The sequence below is a fragment of the Panthera pardus genome, unplaced genomic scaffold, assembly GCF_024362965.1.
Source record: "Panthera pardus isolate Hobbes unplaced genomic scaffold, ASM2436296v1 HiC_scaffold_4, whole genome shotgun sequence".
NCBI lineage: Eukaryota > Metazoa > Chordata > Mammalia > Carnivora > Felidae > Panthera > Panthera pardus.
In genome coordinates this window covers 11,326,959-11,343,151 of record NW_026526969.1, presented here as the reverse complement: position 1 = coordinate 11,343,151, position 16,193 = coordinate 11,326,959, and the positions used below count along the sequence as shown (strand labels likewise).

Sequence of the window (16,193 nt, the reverse complement as noted above, 5' to 3'; positions counted from 1 at the left end):
TCTATCCCACATGCAAAATACATTTGTCCTACGCTGACATGCCCCAAAGTCTCCACCCATCACAGCATCAAGTCAGAGTCGAAAATCTCACCTAAATGTCATCAGTCAACCAGACATGGGTAAGAGTCTGGGTGTGATCCATTTTGAGGCAAAATTCCTCTCCATCTGTGGATCTGTAAAGTTAAAACCAGATTATCTGTTCCCCAAACACAATGGTGGGCAGGCACAGGATCGCAGGTACAGATATTCCCATTCCAAAAAGGAGAAAGATGAGAGAAAGAGGGAGCAAAGAACAGAAGGAGAGGAGAAAGAGATAAGAGAGAGAAGAAAGGAAGAAGGAAAGTCACTGGTTCCAAGCGATTTCAAGATTCACCTCGGCAAACTCACTAGATCTCAAGGCCCAGAAGTAACCTGTGGGCCCGCGGCTTCCCTCCGTGTCGTGTTCTTTCTCTCGAGGGTAGCGCACGTGAGCACCGAGTAGTTGAATCAGCTTGTTTTCCGTCTGTAGAACTCGGCAAATCTGACTTTCTCTCATTCTCTCTCTTTTTCGTTCCAAGCTGGCAGTTTTTCTGGGGGTGTTAACTTTCTCGAAGACCTGTGGGTCTCCTGGGTATTTCACGCGGCTTTACTCCAGCAGACACAAGGGTCCTCGGTGGGTCTTTCCTGTGTCATCTCGTCAGTGTTCCCGGCTTCTGCCGAGGTAGTTGAAAGGATCTACGAGGGACAGGCTCACTCTCGCCACAGAGCCTTCTGTGTGAACGAGTAGAGTATTCCGTCCTTTGAGAGCCCCTGAGAGATGTTAGCTGGCCACACCCTTGGCTTTGTCTTCAGAGCACGTTCCCCACATCACCAGGCCCTGGTTCCTTTTTGCCTCACAGTGTTGTCCTCAACGTGTCTCTTCCCCCTTGCGTTTCTCCACAAGCAGCAGGAAGAACCAGGCTGCACCTTCAGCCATTTGCTGGGAAATCACCTCAGTTAAATATCCAAGTTCATTGTGACGAGTTCTGCTTTCCACCGACTCACAGGGTGTCGTTCAGCTTGGTGCCTGCTTTGTCCCTGAGCCCTCGCTGCCGGTGCGGTCACGCCCTCTCTCTACCAGTGGCCTTTGATGGTTGAGGTGCTCCCTGACCACACAGCCCTTGTCTGCTGTGCTCCTCGCTTCCTGAGCCCTCAGTGGCGAGGTCTGCAGCACCCACATTTCTACTCGCCCTTGTTTAAGGCAGTCCAGGCCTTTGCTGTCCTTCAGCTCGAGCGTCCCTTCCACATTTTGGGGTATTTGTCACAGCACTGCCCAACTTCCAGGTACCGGAATCTGCACTTATAACGGACTTGCTGGCTGAACACAACAAATCTCTGCCGTGGTGCACTCCTGGAGGTCAGAAGTCTATAGTCAGAGGCGCCTGGGTGGCTCAGTCGGTTGAGCGTCCGACTGCGGCTCAGGTCATGATCTTGCGGTTCATGGGTTCGAGCCCCGCAACGGGCTCTGTGCTGGCAGCTCGGAGCCTGGAGCCTGCTTCGGATTCTGTGTCTCCCTCTCTCTCTGCCCCTCCCCTGCTCATGCTCTGTCTCTCTTTCTCTCTCTCAAAAATGAATAAACGTTAAAAAAAAAAAAAAAAGTCTGCAGTCAGTTTACCGGGGCAGATAAAGGCGGCAGCTGGGCTGGGCCCCCTTTGGAAGCTCTAAGGGAGAATCAGTTTTCTTTTCTTTTCTTTCTTTCTTTTTCCCAACGCGGCTCATGCTCTTTTCCTATCTTCCAAGTCAACGTCCTTGAATCTTGCTTCCATGATCCCAATGTCTTCCCTGCATCAAATGTCCCCTGCCTGCCTTAGGGAAGAGCACTTGTGATGGCAGTTGAGGGCCCCTTCTGCACCGATCCAAGCCAGCCTTCTACCTCAGGATCTTAAATTGTATACACAAAGTCCCTTGTGTCATATGAGGTAATATCCACAAGGTTTAGGGATTAGGACCTGGATTTGGGGAGTGGAGGGCATTAATCAGCCAACTAGAATGTTCTGTGGGTTCTTGAAAGAATGAGTTTTGTACTGTCGCCTGGTAGAGCGTCGTGCAGAGTCAGGCCTTGTTGGTTGATGATGTTGAATGTTTCTGTATCCTTGCCCATTTTCTGTCTGGTTGTTGAGGGAAGGGGATTGACATCTGCCACTAAAATCGTTGATTGGTCTATGTCTCCTGTTGTTTAGTTTTGAGAGAGAGGGAGTGGGGCACGGGTAGAGGGAGAGAGAGAATCCCAAGCAGGCTCCGCACTGCCAGCACAGAGCCTGATGCAGGGCTTGAACTCAAGAACTCTGAGATGATGATCTGAGCCGAAATCAAGCGTCAGTCGCTTAACCGACTGAGCCACCCAGGTGCCCCTCTCTAGTTCTGATGTTGTTGGAGCCACACATTGTGCAACTGTGCTGTTTGTTGCCTACACATTTAGGATGGCTTTGTCCTGATGGATTGACCCTTCCATCATGATAGGATGTCCCTGTCTCTGGTGATCTTCTTCGCTGTGAAGTCTACGGTGTCTGAGAGCGATACAGACAATCCCTAACTTTCTACGGTTGGACGTGCTTGTTTGTTACCTTGCCATGGTGTGAAAGTGATATGCATTCAGGAGAAAGCATACTTCAGAATTTTGAATTTTGATCTTTCCCAAGCTAGTGCTTTATAGCATGACGTTCTTTCGTGGTGCTGGACAGTGGCAGCCATGCGATACCATAGGTAGAGGACCGAAACACTGGCAGCCATTCTGTAGCCATATAACCATCCTGTTTTCCTCTCTCGGTACAGTGTTCAATTATGTTAACGTGAGATATTCAGCACTTTGTTAGAAAACAGGCTTGGTATTAGATGACTTGACCCATCTGCGGGCCGATGTAAGTGTTCTGGGCACAGGTAAGGTGGGCTGGGCTCAGTGATGATCAGAAGGCGTGGTAGGTTGGGTGTATTAAATGTATTTTCGACATACGATTTTTTCAACTTACCATGGGTTTATTGGGACCGAAAATCATCCCAAGTCAAGGGAGATCTGTATAGCCACTCCTGTTTTCTTTTGCTTAATAAGCATGATTTGTCTTTTTCCATTCTTTTATTTATTTATTTATTTTTTTATGTTTTACTTTATATTTGAGAGAGAGAGCGTGCATGAACATGAGCAGGGGAAGGGCAGAGAGACGGAGACAAAATTTGAAGCAGGCTCCAGGCTCCGAGGTGTCGGTACAGAGCTCGACCTGGGATTTGCACTCCCAGTGAGATCATGACCTGAGCTGAATTCAGACGTTAAACCGACTGAGCCACCCAGGCGCCCCCCCCCCCACCAATTCTTTGACTTTTCACCTACATTTATCATCGTGTTTGAAATGTCTCGTAGCCCCCATGTAGTTTGGTCATTAAAAAAAAAAAAGCTGCCAATCTGTGTCTTTTAATTGGTCTTTTATATTGAAGGTGATTATTAATGTATCAGGACATAAGTTGTCATTTCATTTTTTTTTTTCCTGGTCCTCTCTTTCGTATTTCTCTGAATTTCTTCCTGTTAGTTACTTGAACATTTTTTTAAGAATTCCAGTTTGACATAGGCATATTGTCTTTGAGTGTATCTGTTTGTGTAGTCTTTGTGTGTGTGGTTGCTCAAGGGTGTTTGCATGTATATATGTTACGTATTTACGTAAATATTTAAGTCTCTTTATATAATTAGAGTTTGCTGGGGTCATCATTTCATCAGTTCAAATGAAACGGAAACTTTTTTTTTTAAGTTTATTTTCGAGAGAGAGTGGGCACACAAGCAAGGGAGGAACAGAGAGAAGGAGAGATGGAATCCCAAGCAGGCTCTGCACCATCAGCCCAGAGCCCGATGTGGGGCTTGAACTTACAAACCGACATGAAACCAAAAGTGAGAAGCTCAACGGACCGTGCCCCCCGGCTCCCTGAAATAGGGAAACTGGACCTCTCTTTATATCTCTTACCTGTTTCTTGTACGTACTCCATCCATAAGTTTTGTCCCAACCATACTTTAGAGAATTTGAGAAGGAAAGTTTATTGTACTTACCCACGTTTTTACTCTTTCTGTAGTTGTGCCTTCTTCTGCCGTCTCCTTTCTGTCTAGGGACCGGGAGCCATTCTTTGAGGGCAGGACTGCTGGTGACAGATTCTCTCAGTGTTCCTTCACCTTCGATCGTTTTAAGTTCTCCTTCGTTCCCGAAGGAGGCCTTCAGCATGTATGGAATCGAGAGCTGACGGTTCCTTTCTTTCTTTACTTGAAAACCGTTGTGGGACTTCCACCGGCCGTGTGGGCTTTTGATGAGCAATCCGGCCCTTCACCTGCTCCTGTGGGGAGGTGTCCTTGTCTCCGGCCGATTTCAGAAGCATCTGTGTAATGTGAATTGGCGTAGATCTCTGGGCCATGCTATTTGGAGTTTGCTCACCTTCTTGAATTTGTAGGTTTGGGGCTTTTTTTTGTTTTTGGTGTGTTTCTTGGGGGGCAAATTTGGGAAGTTTTCAGTCATTTTGAGAAAGACTTTTTCAGCCTCTTTGTCCTCCTTTGTTTCAGGGAAGTACTTTGTTCTCTTCTCGACTGTCGGAAGCCCCTTTCAAGTGTGAAGCATCTGGTCTTGGCTCGTAAGAGTTCGCCAAGAACTTTCTGGTCATGCACACCTCTCTGGGATTTTCTTTGTTGACTCAGGTGCCCCATATTGGAAGTGGGGTTCTGAAATCCTGTCATGACTCTTTCAAATCTCGAGAAGTAACAGATGTAATTCTCCTCGGAGGAAGAGAGGGTGTCCTATCCCACTTTCTTCACATGCAAAATGACTCTAGTTCTGTGTGGGGTGGGTTTTTGTTACAAAATTTTTGTCTGTCTTCTGTTTAACTAAAAGAAATTCACTGTTCTGTCCAAAGCTGATCAAAATCGAGATGGGGCGCCCGGATGGCTCAGTTGGTTAAGCGTCCAAGTTCGGCTCAGGTCTCAGGTCATGATCTCACGGTTTGTGAGTTTGAGTCCTGCGTTGGGCTCTGTGCTGACAGCTCGGAGCCTGGAGCCTGCTTCGGATTCTGTGTCTCCCTCTCTCTCTGCCCCTCCCCTACTCATTCTCTCTCTCTCTCAAAAATAAATGAATAAACAGTTAAAAAAAATTTTTTTTAATCAAAATGAAGGGGCACCTGGCTGGCTAACTCGGAAGAGCATGCAACTCTTGATCTCAGGGTTGTGAGTTCGAGCCCCAGGTTGAGAGTAGAGATTACTTAAAAAAAAAAAAAAAAAAAAAAAAAAAATCAAGATAAAATATGGTTTTCTCTATAGTAATTGTATGAGTGGGCAGCTCTTGCCTGTAATGGTGAGGAAGCACAGAGCTTCACAGAGCAAAGGTTAGCAGCAGCCTACAGTTTTTATTGTAAGTGGTAATCTGATACGACTGTGGGAAATTTTGTCAACCTTATGCACTCTTGAGGTTACATAATAAGGAAACAATACATCAGGTGTTGCCAGTTCCCATAAGCTCCCCTCCATATAAGGTTTCCCTATCTTCAACATCTTAGGTCAGTATGATACATTTGTTACAATTGATGGACTAATATTGATACATTGTTATTACCTAAAGGCCATGGTTTACAATAGGGCTCTTTGTGCTGTATGGTTCTATGGGTTTTGCCAAATGCGTAATGTGACCTGTATCCACCAGTACATTATCGTACACAATAGATTCACTGCTCTGAAAATCCCCTGTGCTCACCTATTCAGCCCTCCCCTTGTCTCCCTGGACCCCTAGCAACCACTCACCGATCTTTTTACTGCCTCCATAGTTTTGCCTTTTCCAGAACCTTGTATGGTTGGAATCATACAGCCTGTAGCCATTTCAGACTGGCTTCTTTCACTCAGTAATATGCATCCAGTTTCCTGTATGTCTTTTCATGGCTTGATGGTTCCTGTTAGTGCTGAATAATATTCTGTTGTCTGTTTTATTTACCACAATCGATCTCTTCACCTGCTGAAGGACATCTTGTTTGCTTCCGGGTTTTGGCAATTATGAATAAAGCTGCTGCAACCATTCGTGTGCAGGTTTTCATGTGGGCGTAGGTTTTCAACCCATTTGGGTCAGTACCTGGGAGTATGATTGTTGGATTGTATTGTAAGCATATGATTATTAGCTCTGTGCAGAACTGCCAAATGTCTGCACGATTTTTATTTATGTGTATTTGGGAAGCTTCTTCCCCCTTCACTGCAACTTTTGGCTGTTAAAAAACATTGATTATACAGGGATGTGATGCCAGAATGTTTATTTTGCTCTATCATTTAATTATCCAGGATAGAAAATCTCATTGGTCATTATTTTTTCATGATTGAGGTAAAAATGTGTGTTTCTTTAAATTTTTTATTTTATTTTTTTAATTTCTATCCAAGTTAGTTAGCATATAGTGCAACAATGATTTCAAGAGTAGATTCCTAAGTGACCCTTACCCATTTAGCCCATCCCTCCTCCCACAACCCCTCCAGTAACCCTCAGTTTGTCCTCCATATTTATGAGTCTCTTCTGTTTTGTCCCCGTCCCTGTTTTTATATTTTTTTTGTTTCCCTTCCCTTATGTTCTTCTGTTTTGTCTCTTAAAGTCCTCGTATGAGTGAAGTCATATGATTTTTGTCTTTCTCTGACTAATTTCACGTAGCATAATACCCTCTGGTTCCATCCACGTAGCTGCAGATGGCAAGATTTTCATTCTTTTTGATTGCTGAATAATACTCTATTGGGGACATTTGGGCTCTTTGCAGACTTTGGCTATTGTCGATAGTGCTGCTATAACCATTGGGGTGTATGTGCCCTTTTGAAACAGCACACCCGTGTCCTTGGATACATATCTAGTAGTGCAGTTGCTGCATAGTAAGGTAGTTCTATTTTTAATTTTTTGAGGAACCTCCATACTGTTCTCCCGAGTGGCTGCACCAGCGTGCATTCCCACCAACAATGCAAAAAAGACCCTCTTTCTCCGCATCCTTGCCAACGTCTGTTGTTGCCTGAGTTGTTCATGTTAGCCATTCTGACAGGTGAGGTGGTATCTCATTGTGGTCTTGATTTGTATTTCCCTGATGATGAGTGATGTGGAGCATTTTTTCACGTGTCGGTTGGCCATCTGGATGTCTTCTCTGGAGAAGTGTCTATTCATGTCTTTTGCCCATTTCTTCACTGGGTTATTTGTTTTTTGGGTGTTGAGTTTGATAAGTTCTTTATAGATTTTGGATACTAACCCTTTATCTGATATGTCGTTTGCAACTATCTTCTCTCATTCCATCAGTTGCCTTTTAGTTTTGCTGATTGTTTCCTTTGCTGTGCAGAAGCTTTTTATCTTGATGAGGTCCCAATAGTTCATTTTTACTTTTGTTTCCCTTGCCTCTGGACGCGTGTTGAGTGAGAAATTGCTGCAGGCAAGATCAAAGAGGTTTTTGCCTGCTTTCTCCTTGAGGATTCTGATGGCTCCCTGTCTTACATTTAGGTCTTTCATCCATGTTGAGTTTGTTTTTGTGTCTGGTGTAAGAAAGTGGTCCAGGCTCATTCTTCTGCATGTCGCTGTCCAGTTTTCCCAGCACCACTTGCTGAAGAGACTGTCTTTATTCCATTGGATATTCTTTCCTGCTTTGTCAAACATTAGTTGGCCATACATTTGTGGGTCCATTTCTGGGTTCTCTATTCTGAGAGATCAATTCCATTGATCTGAGTGTCTGTTCTTGTGCCAGTACCATACTGTCTTGATGATTACAGCTTTGTAGAATAGCTTGAAGTCTGGGATTGTGATGCCTCCTGCTTTGGTTTTCTTTTTCAAGATTCCTTTGGCTGTTCGGGGTCTTTTCTGGTTCCATACAAATTTTGGGATTGTTTGTTCTAGCTCTGTGAGGAATGCTGGTGTTACTTTGATAGGGATTGCATTGAAATATAGATTGCTTTGGGCAGTATTGACATTTTAACAATATTTGTTCTTCCTGTCCAGGAGCATGGAATATTTTTCCTTTTTTCTTTTTTTTTTTTTTTGTCTTCAGTTTCTTTCATGAGCTTTCTATAATTTTCAGCATATAGATTTTTCACCTCTTTGGTTAGATTTATTCCTAGATATTTTACGGCTTTGGGTGCAATAAATGGGATCGATTCCTTGATTTCTCTTTCTGTTGCTTCATTGTTGATGAGCAGGGATACAACTGATTTCTGTGCATTGATTTTATATCCTGCAACTTTGCTGAATTCATGGATCAGTTCTAGCAGTTTTTTGGTGGAATCTTTTGGGTTTTCCATATAGAGTATCATGTCATCTGCGAAGAGTGAAAGTTTGACCTCCTTCTGGCTGATTTGGATGCCTTTTATTTCTTTGTGTTGTCTGATTGCTGAGGCTAAGTACTAATGTTGGATGGCGGTGGTGAGAGTGGACTTCCCTGTCTTGTTCCTGACCTTAGGGTGAAAGCTCTCAGTATTCCCCCATTGAGGATGATATTAGTGTTGGGTCTTCCATATATGGCTTTTATGATCTCAAGGTATGATCTTCTATCCGTAAAAAAGGTGTATCTTTTAAGATCTTTAAATGCTTGGTGGTTTGATTTAAAGTTCAATATTTATTTAGAAATGTCAAGTAATATTCAGGAAGAGAATTGAATTTTGATTAGCTTTTTGACATAGTAATATATATTACCCTATTCATAGGCAAGGAAACTGAGGCACAGAGAGGTTAGGTAAGTTGCCGATGGTGACACAGCTAGTAAGAGGCAGAGACAAGCTTTGAGACACAGGTTGTCTGGCTGCAAATTCAGGCTCCTAATTTCTCAATCACGTTGCCTCTGTACTTAATGTATTGCATTCGGGATCCGAGTTGAGGACTTAACATGTCTGTAGCCACCTTTTAGCAGTGGTTCTCAAATTCCAGTGTTAAACAGAATCATTTGGGATGCTTGTTAAAATTCAAAGCCCTAGGGGTGCCTGGGTGGCTCAGTCGGTTAAGTGTCTTTGGCTCAGGTCATGATTTCGTAGTTCGGGAGTTTGAGCACCTCATCGGACTCTGTGCTGACAGCACAGGGCCTGCTTCAGATCCTCTCCTCCCCTCCACCTTGCCCCTCCCCAACTTGTGTGCACGTGTGTGCACACACACACTCTCTCTCAAAAATAAACATGAAAAAAAATTCAGAGCCCTAGGCTTCATACCCAGAGGTTCTGATTTGATAGGCATGTGATAGGAACCCTGTTTGAGACAAGTACCTCCAAGTGATGTTGATGGAGAGGGTGGCAGACCACGTGTGTAAGACATTGCTCTAGGAAATGAGCTGGAGTCCATGACTCAACCACAACCCCTCAGATAAGGATTCCAGAGAGCTGGCCGAGTGGCTCTTCTGTGTAGTTTTGCTGGATGGAGTCAGGGAATAGTCCTTTACCACTGTCTGTAAGCTGCATGCTGCTGCAGAAGCTCTCCCGTGGTTCCTTGGTGGTCACCAAACAGTGACAATCGTGGGTTGACACGTTGGTCATCAGAGAGGGTTTATATATGAAGGCAGAGGCGGATCTGGGGAGGAGGACAGTACCATGCGAGTGTAAAAACAAAGCAGCTTAAAAACTTCCCATGACTGCTCTAATGCTGACTCTGTTGCTGATTTTATCTGTTATCTTTGTATTTTGCAAAAATTCTTCCCTTTCTCATCGGGTGAAAGATGTGTGTGCCTAAGGTGGGAGGGGATTTGGGGGCAGAGTAACAGCCACAGCACGTAAGGAGGAAGGGGCAGTGTGTGTACCTCAGGCCAGATTGTCCTCAGGTCGCCCTGGGTGGACCAGCATTGGCTCTGTGAGGGTGTGGCAGGTTCTTAGAAGGCCATTTTAGTGCCTTTTGCAGGACATTCTTCCTTCTCTTTATTGAGGATGACAGGAGATCACTTATCCGTAAGTAGACTTTCAGGGCAGGTAAATACAGCGCTCACATGTTAGGTGTGCATAGAAGTCAAGCTGTTGCGCGTATCTGTGCGTGCACACACTTGTGTAACTACCACCCCGATCAAAATCCGCACGAGGCACCCTTCTCCTTCGGCTCCCTCCCCTGCTTCCCAGATGAACCGCTCTTCTGATTTCCGTCCCACAGGCTCGTGCCCGTTCTTGGCCTGTTCCGGCCATACCTGCTAAGTGCAGTCCTACCCTCCGCAGCCTTTTGTGCCCGGCGTCTTTCACTCAAGCTTGCTCGGGCGCTGCATTACTTGCTGTGGCCGAATAACATTCTGTTGTGTGGATGGGCCACCCTGTGGTTATCCGTTCACCTCGCGAGGGGCACCTGTGTTGTTCCTGGGCTTTGGCCGTTGTGACCGATGCTGCTGTGAGTGTGGGCCTTCCGTCAGTGTGGACCCGTGTCCCGGCTTTCTCGGGAAGTCCCCGGGGAGGGACCGTAGGGCTGGGTGCAGACTTCGGACGAGCTGTCGAAGCGGCCTCGTTGCCCTTCTTAAATGACTTTCTTCTCTGCGTTATTTTCCCCTTTGGGTTTAAACTGTTGTTGTTTTCCTAATCTCTGAAGGTGAATGCTTAGCGTATTTTCAACTTAACTTTTTTCTGAAATACGTGTTTTCAGTTACAACTGCTTGTTTACTAGCACACAGGCATCGGTATTTTCATTATTTTCACCTCAGAATTTTCTCATTTACTTTAAATCTTCTTGGACCAGTGTGTTTGTTTTCTTTTTTTAACATCTATTTATTTTTGAGAGAGCATGCGCAAGTGGGGGAGGGGCCGACACACACACACACACACACACACACACACACACACACACACACACACACAGAATCGGAAGCAGGCTCCAGGCTCCGAGCTGTCGGCACAGAACCGGATGCAGGGCTCAAACCCACAAACTATGAGATCATGACCTGAGCTGACGTCGGACGCTCAACCGACTGAGCCTCCCGGGCGGCCCTCAGTGTGCTCTTCAGAATGGTGCTTCTCAGTTTCCAAACACGTTTGTTTTGTTTTGTTTCTAACTTAACTATTTTGTGGTCAGAGAATGTGCTCTTCATGGGACCGATTTTCTTTTCGGTAAGAGGTCCGTGCGGGAAGCCCTAAAGCATGCCGAGGATTTGGAGCATGAAGTGGTAGTGTGTAAGCCAGACAACTGGGCACTTGCCATATAGCCCTGGGCCCTGGCTACGGCCTGGGGCTCTAGAATGCAGTCACCAAAGGAACGCCTTCCTGGTGAGCCCTGGAACCTCTGGGTCCCCGGTACATCCCGGGGACTGATTCAGGAGGCCGCTGCTCCCGCAGCATCCCCCGGCCCCAGGAAGCTGGAGCCTGAGCGGGAGCCCAGAACCCTCGGCGAGAACCCTCCGCGTTCCCGTCCTTGCTGGCCAGCCGGGTGAGGCGGGAGGAGGAGCTCTTGGGAGATCAGTGCAGCCTAATTCATCCTTAGCAACCCACGTGTAAGGGTCCGGGAATGGCATTTTGGGCTTGCTCACCTCTGCTTCATAGCGAGGCCCCCGCAGAGGCCGAGCAAGCCAATTTGTTGCGTTTATCACACCAGTCCTCTGAGATTGATTGACTTTTTTTAAGTGGACCAGTTTGCAGTCACTCAGCGTGAATGTGCATCATACAGCTGTCGAGTGTGGGGATCTAAGTGAATCTCAGTTTCCATCAGTTGTAAGATGCGGCATTATTTTGTGTGCCACTAAAGAGAAAAGAGCTGCTCATTAAACCAGACTTCATGATTTCTTCTTACTTAGAATTTTTCATTTATACCGATTGAGTTTTTAAATTTTGTTTGTTTGTTTGTTTATTTATTTATTTATTTTGAGAGCAAGAGAGTATGAGTGAGCAGGGGAGGGGCAGAGACAGAGGGAGAGAGAAGAATCGCCAGCAGGCTCCATACTGTTAGCACGGAGCCCGACCTGGGGCTCGATCCCACAAACCTTGAGATCATGACCTGAGCCGAAATCAAGAGTCATATGCTTAACTGACTGTGCCACCAGGCGCTCCTGAACTTACTTAAACATTGATTTTTATAACTTTTTTTCTGTTGTGCATACATGTAAAAAGTAAAATATGAGCAAAATAAGTTGGTCAGGGTATTCCCAAAACTTCTTCACAGGGTCCCACTCTTCAGAATCACTCTAGGGAGAGAGTATTTGTGTTTTTCTACACAGCCTGTCCTCTGTGCCACCAAAGGCATGGGTCACACAGCATTTCTCCGAAGGGTACTGCTTTATCACCTTTGGAAGTTTTCAAAAGCTAAGTTTTTATGCTGTGCATTGGTGATTCTACCATAAGGTATCAGTGAAAAGTTTGAAGCAATAACCAAGCAATAACCCTTCATCAGATGGTTCTTAAATTGTGTGTCTGTGACAGAAACATCAAGTTCAGTCATGCCTCTAGCAATAATAAGCATATTCACAGATAAGGCGGTGACCTGTATATGTCACAGTTAATTTCAAAGACGTTAAAATGTGGGGAAAAAATGTGCGTCTTAAAATTGTTGAAGTACATTACTTCCATTAGTGCAAGCTTGTGAATTACGTTAGTTGAATCTGTATCTTTGCTTTTTTTACTTTTGGGAAAAGTGCCATTTTTATATATATGTCAATTTTTGCTTTATATATTCTGAGCCTGTGTTGTTAGTGGCATACAAATTCAGTCTTGTTAGTTGTGTAATTAATTGAACAATATGTCATTGTGTAGTGACTTTGATTTCCTGTGTTACTTTAGTAGTAGCAACTTACCTTTGGTTTCTCTGGCACGGCATTGTCCCCTTTCACCTTAAGTCATTAGGCATTCTTCTATTTTGTGGGTGCCTCTTGTAGAGAACATTTAGTAGGATTATTTTATTTTATTGAGAGCATGAGCAGGGGAGAAGGGCAGAGGGAGGGAGAGAGAAAGTCTTAAACAGGCTGCATGCTCAGTGCAGAACCCAATGCTGGGCTTGATCCCATGACTGTGAGATCATGACCTGAGCTGAAATTAAGAGTTGGGTGCCCAACCGACTGAGCTACCTAGGTGCCCCTAGTTGGATTTTCTTTTTTTAAGTCCAGGTTTTTAAACTTGGTCCTTTTTCCATTTATGTTCATTGTAAACCTATCAGTTATTTGTTGCTGCATAATGTAACAAAATATCCCTAAGTAAATATCTTTAAGTGACAATGGTTTATTTTGTGCCACCATTCTGTAAGTTTGCCGACACGTCTCTAGTCTGGGCCCACACACATGGCGGCATTTCAGCTGGCAGGTCAGTGGGGCTGAGCTCCTCTCAGATGGCCTCACTCCGTGGCAGGGGCCTCGTTGAGGCCTCAGTGGAGCTGGGTACACCTGCTGGGATGCCTGGGACTCTCCCCGTGTGCCACTTTTCACAGATTGCATTCTCGAGGGTGCTGACCTCGGCTTCTCCAGCACAGTGGTCTCAGGGTTCCAAGATAGCAGAGGTACCCGACCTCCTGGGACCTGGGCTCTGGGCCCTACACAGCGTTACCTCTTGGTCAGAGGAAGTCCCCCGGTCAGGCCTGATTTGTCCAGGAGGAACTGCCACGTATCATTGCTTTGTTCTTCATTCTACCACAGTAATCCCGAATCTATTTGGATTTCTTTTCTACTCCCATGTTTTATGTTGTGTATTTCTTTCTTTTTATTTTATTTTAATTCCAGTATAGTTAACATACAATGTTATATTAAGTTCTCATATACAATATAGTAATTCAAGTGTTTTGTATTTCTAATGGATTTTATGTGCTTCTCTGGTCTTTTTTGGGTTTTTCTCTTTTTCTCCTGTTGGAGTTTTTCTTCCCCTGTCCCAATTTGGGCGTATTAACTCTATTCCGATCCCTTTCTTGCTTGGCCTAGAAATGTTAAAGTGCATTTTTAACTTGCCACATCTAAAGTCGATCATGTGTACCCTCATTCTTAGAATGCTGAGAACTTTAGAGCGAATTCTTTTCCCTTTTACGTGCTATTGTTGTGAAGTGTTTTGCTTCTGTCTTGTATTTGCTGAGACATTATGGAGTCCATTTTTCTTCAGGTTTTCTCTGTAGGTTTCCCTCTTGCATTGCCCTTCTCCTGTCTTGAGTCTTTTTTTTTTTTTTTTTTTTTTTTTACATTTATTTATTTTTGAGAAACAGTGAGACAGAGTGTGAGTGGGGGAGAGGCAGAGAGAGAAGGAGACACAGAATCCGAAGCAGGCTCCAGGCTCTGAGCAAGCGGTCAGTACAGAGGCAGAGCTTGATGTGGGGCTCAAACCCACGAACCGCGAGTTCATGACCTGAGCCGAAGTCAGACGCTCAACTGACTGTGAGCCACCCAGGCGCCCCTGTCTTGGGTCTTTTGATTGAGGCCCGTTCTTTGACAACTTCCCTTCTTGATGGTGCACTGGTGCAAACTCCTTGAGTTTTTGTCTGTCTTAAAGTGGTATTTCACCAAATCCAAAGAAGGCTGGGCAGGGAATGGGTGTCGTGGGGCAAACGGAGGTGAGCGTGATGGAGGGCGAAGGGAGGTGACCGGGACAGGAGGGTCTGCACAGGTTTGAGCGGTGGACCCAGAGCACTCCCTGTGCAGAAGCTTGGGCTGCTTCGAGCTTCTCGCTTTCTTCCCACAGGGTGAGTTCTCTACGGCCCTGGCAGGAGGGCCACCGCTGCCCCCGACCCGACCAGCGCCCAGCATGGCTAACGCGTGCCCCACCCTGTTAGCCATGTGAACCCTGCTGTATCAGCTCGCTGAGAGCAGTTCTTTGTGGTGATGAGACACTGGAGCTTACCTAAGAGCTCACAGCCTTCGTTTTTTTCTTTGTGTAATCTCCTCACCTCGGTGGTAGCGAGGAACTTGTGCTAATTTAACCTGTTCCTTTAGTGTTACAGGGCAGGTATTTGTCTATGTGGGCTAAACCACAACCTGTACAGATTTCCCATTTAATGAATCAGCAGGACCAGATGCCAAGCCCATGCTTTGCCCGTGCTGTACGTGCCCCGTGGAATTGGTCTACCTCTGAGCTGACCAAAACGCTAAAAAACAACAAAGAAACCCAACCCTAACAAAAATGTTGGTGTGGATTAGTAATCAAGGTAAAATTTAAGGGTGAGTGACATTACTTTTGATTAGGACTAGGTAGCCAAAAACATGCACTTGTGAGTTAGCTGCATGTGATTATTTGAACCCTCCCTGTTATCACAGTTTTGTGCACTGGATAATTTGTTAGCTATCTCACATTTGACATATTGTGACTAAAATGTAGTGACAGTTTCTGGGCACAATTTGTATTTGGGGAACATTATTTTCCCCTGGAAGAAGTTAGAGAGCCACTGATTAACTTAATTGAAGATGTGTGTGTGTGTGTGTGTGTGTGTGTGTGTAAAGTTGGTAAGGGAGTCATTAGACATAATTTATAAGTTGCATCTAAGTAGATTGGGATCTGTTAGATAACCAGATTGTTAGTATAATTTGAAAATTAGAAAATAATTCTGAGATACCATTTGCTTATATTTTATTTTTTAACCTTTTTTTTTGGATGTTTATTTTTTTTTTTAATTTTTTTTTTCAACGTTTTTTATTTATTTTTGGGACAGAGAGAGACAGAGCATGAACGGGGGAGGGGCAGAGAGAGAGGGAGACACAGAATCGGAAACAGGCTCCAGGCTCCGAGCCATCAGCCCAGAGCCTGACGCAGGGCTCGAACTCACGGACCGCGAGATCGTGACCTGGCTGAAGTCGGACGCTTAACCGACTGCGCCACCCAGGCGCCCCTGGATGTTTATTTTTGAGAGAAAGAAACAGTGTGAGTGGGGGAGGGGCAGAGAGAGAAGGAGACACAGAATCCAAAGCAGGTGCAGGCTCCGAGCTGTTAGCACAGAGCCTGATGTGGGGCTCGAACTCAGGAACCGTGAGATCATGACCTGAGCTGAGGTCAGACGCTTAACTGACTGAGCCACGCAGGCACCCCGATTCTAAAGTTCTTGGTACAGTACTGCATACTCTCTTTTGGTGGGTTATTTTAGTAGTATTGATTGATTGATTGAGGGAGTGAGTGTGTGTGTGGGGTGCACTTGAGTGGGGGGTAGGGCAGGGAGAGTGGGGGAAACCATCTCCAGCAGGGTTCACACCCAGCTCCAGGCCTGACCTGGGGCTCGATCCCACGAATGTGAGATTGTGAACTGAGCCAGAATCAAGAATCAGATGCTTAACCGACTGAGCCACCCAAGTGCCCCAATAGTTTAAAAAAAATTTTTTTTGAAATGTTTATT

At 45.2% G+C, this 16,193-nt stretch overlaps 1 protein-coding gene across 3 annotated transcripts in view; it reads left to right on the top strand.

Moving 5' to 3' along the window:
- Nucleotides 1-16,193, top strand: part of CYTH3 (cytohesin 3) — a 119,963-nt gene that overhangs the window by 69,087 nt on the left and 34,683 nt on the right. Inside the window, exon 1 of one of the 3 annotated variants that reach the window (XM_053894131.1) lies at nucleotides 6,996-7,029. The exons of the other annotated variants lie outside the window; for them this stretch is intronic. Coding sequence (XP_053750106.1) covers nucleotides 7,011-7,029 — 19 coding nt within the window. The 5' untranslated portion in view covers nucleotides 6,996-7,010. Of the gene's footprint in view, nucleotides 1-6,995; nucleotides 7,030-16,193 lie in introns of those variants that run through there. 3 annotated transcript variants of the gene reach the window in all.